The sequence below is a fragment of the Trachymyrmex septentrionalis genome, unplaced genomic scaffold (assembly GCF_001594115.1).
Source record: "Trachymyrmex septentrionalis isolate Tsep2-gDNA-1 unplaced genomic scaffold, Tsep1.0 scaffold40, whole genome shotgun sequence".
NCBI lineage: Eukaryota > Metazoa > Arthropoda > Insecta > Hymenoptera > Formicidae > Trachymyrmex > Trachymyrmex septentrionalis.
The window spans coordinates 1,944,587-1,949,520 of NW_017305569.1; the positions used below are offsets into that span (position 1 = coordinate 1,944,587).

General features: G+C 34.8%; 1 protein-coding gene across 2 annotated transcripts; it reads right to left on the reverse strand.

Annotated features, from left to right (window-relative positions):
• Positions 1 to 316: 316 nt before the first annotated feature.
• Positions 317 to 1,599, reverse strand: LOC108751083. 2 transcript variants are annotated; one of them, XM_018491034.1, is made up of 5 exons: positions 1,274 to 1,599; positions 1,063 to 1,178; positions 853 to 973; positions 558 to 736; positions 317 to 487 (listed from the first exon to the last, which is right to left on the reverse strand). In XM_018491034.1, coding segments are annotated over exons 1-5 (516 nt in total). In that variant the 5' UTR covers positions 1,275 to 1,599; the 3' UTR covers positions 317 to 388. The 2 variants fall into 2 exon arrangements, with proteins under 2 accessions (XP_018346536.1, XP_018346535.1); XM_018491033.1 differs by having other exon boundaries at positions 1,063 to 1,203.
• Between the last annotated feature and the right edge of the window lie 3,335 nt (positions 1,600 to 4,934).

Consider the following 4,934-nt stretch of genomic DNA (forward strand, 5'->3'; position numbering starts at 1 on the left):
TACCGCGACGAGTTCGTGTGCGTACTTGCACGTAGTTGTGTACTTGCGTGCACTTGTATCCACGGGTACTTACACCATACGGAAAATGGAAATAAATTGTGCGGTATCTCATCGCATTCTCATCCGTGTCATCGGTGTCACGGTCTGTTTTGTACCGAACAGAAAAATACCGCGTCTGGAATGAACTGGTCCTGGTATTTTGACCGAATGTATTGTCGCGAGTAAGATTGATCTTTTTGAAGAAAAACGATAAAATATTAATAAGCGTATAAATAATCTAATATAAATATATAAATATATATATGAAGGATGGTATATATAATGGCAAAAAGTTACAAGAAAGAACCTTGAATATAAATATATCTTTTGTTTCCAGCAAAAGGGGCTATCATGTTTTGTCAGATAACCTTTGGAGTTCATTTAATGGAAGACTGTCTGATTTTTTATCTCCCATTGGCAACCATTTACAGCGTATTTTCTTCGTTTCCTGACGAAATAAAATAAATCTATGGTGCTGAGATTTGTTTTCAATGTAAGGTATTGTTGTAAAAACTTACAGATTGTATTACGACGCCGTACTGATCGAGTTTACATATTTCGTATTTAAAAAGAATAGTATGTTCATGTTCGCCTATGTGCAGCATTCTTTCACGTGTATCTTTAATAATATGTAACTCAGAGGTTTTTGTAACAACTACGTGTGTTATTAGTCCAATCCATGTAACATTTGATAAATCTATAGAGATTGTGGATAAATGAATTATTAAATAATTACATATATTACTATTAAATACTTTATTAAAGATTGTATTGATTGTGAGTAATATATATGTATACATATATTTTATATACCTTTATGAGATGTGCGATCTATCGTCACGTTTCCTTGGGTCAGCATATCGTGTGCTTTACTGAGAAAATAATAATCATAACCAGTAAAAGTCAGCTTATTTTTTCCACTCTCGAGAATTATCTACAAACACATTTAGAAATATTCGGGAAATAATCAACTAATCAATTTGATTAATGTGCTTTCAATAAATTTATAATTTGAATATTCACACGAAAGTTCATTTGATCTCCAGACGTTCGTACGCTATGAAATGTCTTATCAAGCCACTTGGTGTTCGTCTTGCTTTTCACCACAAAATTGTGAATTGGTCCGAGTATTTTCAACACTGACACGAGGCGGAAACATTTTATCTGTTTTATGAGTAATGAAAGGATAACTTAAAGTATAAAGATGCCAAAAATTATTATTATAATCCGTTACTTGTGTGCTTGTTGGCACAAAAATATATCCAATTTTATATGCATTTGTGTCAAAGTAATTCGGAATCAAAGTGTAGTCAGGTGCGATTTCTTGAGCGATAATCGGTTCAATAATATTCCAACAATGAGAGATATTTAAATTTTGAGGAATACAAAGTTTTCGTTTCTTCTTGATAATTAGCATAGGCCTCTCATTAGGCATTTTTATATTAATTAACTATTTTGGTTATAGTTCTTTTGTATGTTGAATTGTGATGAACATCGTGCGTAGAAAGGATCGATAAATCATTCTTTTTGTCGTTAAATGCCTAACTTCTCTCATTATTAAACTTTACAAATTATTTTCAACCAATCTTCAGTCCAATCTTTACTTTTAATTTATAAACATTTTTTTCTTTGAATTATTATTGAGAGTTCCTATATCGTTATACGAGAAAAAAAGTTGGTTAAGAAATTCTCGAGGACACCGGCAAGTTCCAAATCGAATCGAGCGATATTACTGTAGCCGATCGATCACGAAACTCGTTCTTTTGGTCGGCGCAAGTATATCGGTCCAATCATTTGTAATCATTAGCGGTATGGTATCGTTGGCACCGACATCTTATTATGTCATTTCGTTTCGTATCCTTTCTTTCTCGCCGCAGTACGTCACAGATGTAGGTACTCCGGCATTGTTGCTGTAAACAGTATTCGACCATTATTTATTGACGCAGATAAAACATTGAATTAACTTTTATTCAGCGCGGACGAATGAAGCAAAATATATGAATAATCGTTTTAGGTTATAACAGGATCGTACAACTACATGAATACATGTCAGTTGTCACGTATAAAACTTCCTTTATTTCTTTTTTTACCTTTGAGAATATATTATATTCGTGAATTTTAGAAGTCAATAGAAGTACACGGCGTAGTAACATGATTCGATTTAAGATCCAATCATAAAAATAAACGACTGATTTTACACTACGCAGAAACGTCTTTAATTTCAATAATCTTAGGATGCTTTTTTCGCTGATTCCGCAATCCTCGTAATGAAGAGCGTTATTGTTTCCGTGCAACAATATTTAATGGCCACAGCACAGACTCTTGCATAACGCATATAATGCATAGTACATAAGGAAATTAACCAATCGAAATTCTTTTTTTTCATGAAATGGGAGGAAAGCAAAGATTCTGATTAGTTGATTCACTTATGCATTACGCGTTATGCAAAAGTCTGTGCTGCAACCTTAACTCAAAAATTGGGGTACAATAAAGTAGCTCATTTATGAATCAACCATGTTCAGACAGCAAAATATTAATGTCACGAGATAGTTCATTTCGCAATTTACACGTTTCGCACAAAAAGTAAGACAAAAAAAAAACGATGAGGCAATTGATAAAAAATTAATATTATTCTAAAATACCTACGAATATAAATATTTAAATTGCTTGTCAATTTAATTTAATATTACTTTAATTTTGTTAGAATTGCGTTTTAAGACTGAAAATTAAATTGGATGCGTAGTTCGCAGGATTCGATTTGTATATAAAATTCACATCAAATTATTTAAGCACTAAAGATCCAGCATGACCGTTTAAGGTGTTCACTTCCTAGTTGTTATGTAATCACATTAATAGATAATTTGTTTAATATTATTCAAAATCAATTGCAATGAAACACTTGTTGTGACTTTGAACATAGTACAGCACAGGACAGCGAAGAGAGATGTTGTAGAGCTCCTATAAGATGTGTTGCGGCCCGTTGCTCTCGCAGGAAGATCCACCTGCTCGCTCTTAACTGTCTTTCACTTTGCAATTAGCGAATTTTAAACTACCACTCGTCTTCAAGCATCTTCAAGGTAGTGAAGCATCGTCAAAGGACAGTGAAGTGTGTCGTTGAAGTTGGTGCGACTTTGAATGACTACAAAAAAATGTTGTGAATGGATAAAGATTTACGTCTTCCGACCATCGTGATGAATTCGTGATTACGATAAGTAATCGCGGTGCATCATCGGTATAGCGGTGACGCGGTAGCAATGAGTGAGACAGGGTAAGCCTTAAATTTCCAGACCGGCAAATTGAAACGGTTCCGGGCCGCATCCCGATATTGCTTATGGTACAAATTTAATAAGGCGCCTGCTGGGGCCACCAGTTACCATGCTAATATCATCCGCCATCGGCCGCGTGCAACTTCTCCACCTGACGCCCGGACGAACGCGAAGAAAAAGGTGAAGGTTGGAAAAAAAGGGGCAACGTGGGGCAACAGAACTTTGCGGGGAAAAGAGGGGAACCGACGGCGATGGCGAAGATGACTGCGACGGATGTGAACGACGAGAGGCACGGGGCGACTCGTAACCCGTAATGTTATGGCACTGCCCACCGCGAGAAGGGCCTTAAAGGGCCCTCGTGCCGGGGTCTTTAGTGCCAAATTGGTTATGCGAACGCTTTACGACACGGCGCGCCGATATTAACCGAATGAATTACATAAATTATCTTTAGCGTTACTTCGAGAATGACGACGACGACGACGATGACGACGGGGCTGAGAGAAACGCCGAGAAACATTCATGCGTCCGCGAGTTCTGCGCAGATTCCAGCGCTTCAATTGGAGCTCCAGAGAAAGATACCTCTGAGAGAATTGCTCTTCCTCCGAGGAAGAAAACGGCGCAGTTACGGTTGCGAAGTTAAAGACATTTTTACATGTTTTTATGTTTTTTAACGATTCAATCATACAGAACAATCTCGCATAATTTTATTTGCAATTAAAAAATTTAAATTATTTCGAATTTTTTTCTTTGGTACCTTATCCTTGATATAATTTGCCACCGCAATTGTATTTTTAACGCTTACAACCTAAGAAAATTAGTGAAAAATGTAAAAAAGCCCATCAGAGCCTACATCAGCGATTCGGATGCACAGAAATTCTTTATTTTTCGTGTGAATGTAACAAATAAAATATACATTTCAACCCTTTAATTCGGATTCTTATCAATATAAAATATAAATCGAAATTACATAAATAACAAGTCGATGATTCCCGACAGTTAGTTCGTTCTTCTTTATCCAAATGCCAAATTAGCTATGTAATGAATAGCCCAATGATTATCAAAAATATTACCGTATACAATAATAACATAAAACTTACATAAAATAAAACTATATATATTGCGTTACTAAGTAGAATCACATCGCTCATCAAATTGTTAGATTTACTATGTAATCATTCCAAAGAAATACGAAACGAAAAATTAGAGAATTATTAAAATCATTTGTCTGAATTTTCTATTATATCCACTTACATGTAAGCATTTTCTTGTAAAAGACTTGTAGTGTCGACAGTCAGAGATACAATGAGAGTCAAAATAATAAAGTCAAATAATTATTGAAATAAAAATAAAACTAAGAACAAAAGAGGGTAATATCAACGTCACAATTCCGTAAACAAATTTATGTACAGTGGGTCCAAAGAATACGTATCATTCTGTAAATTTAAATTCTGTTTCTGTTGCTTTATATGGATCGCTTCCGAAATCATTCTTTTATTACTTTTTCTTCGTCTAATATCTTGACATTTTCCCAATCAAAATCGTGTTGATAACTGATTCTGTGTTCTGTTATTATGAAATGCTGTGTTCCAATTTATGTGATTTTTATGTTCATTTATGCGTGTTTTCAAA

Bases quoted from the DNA above. Each gene is read 5' to 3' on its own strand.
- LOC108751083 (XM_018491033.1), bottom strand. From the start codon at position 1,474: ATGCCTAATGAGAGGCCTATGCTAATTATCAAGAAGAAACGAAAACTT. The intron at 1,204-1,273 runs GTAACGGATTAT...CTCATAAAACAG, and splicing joins TTGTGCCAACAAGCACACAA to ATAAAATGTTTCCGCCTCGT. The intron at 488-557 runs GTAAGTTTTTAC...TTATTTCGTCAG, and splicing joins ACGGCGTCGTAATACAATCT to GAAACGAAGAAAATACGCTG.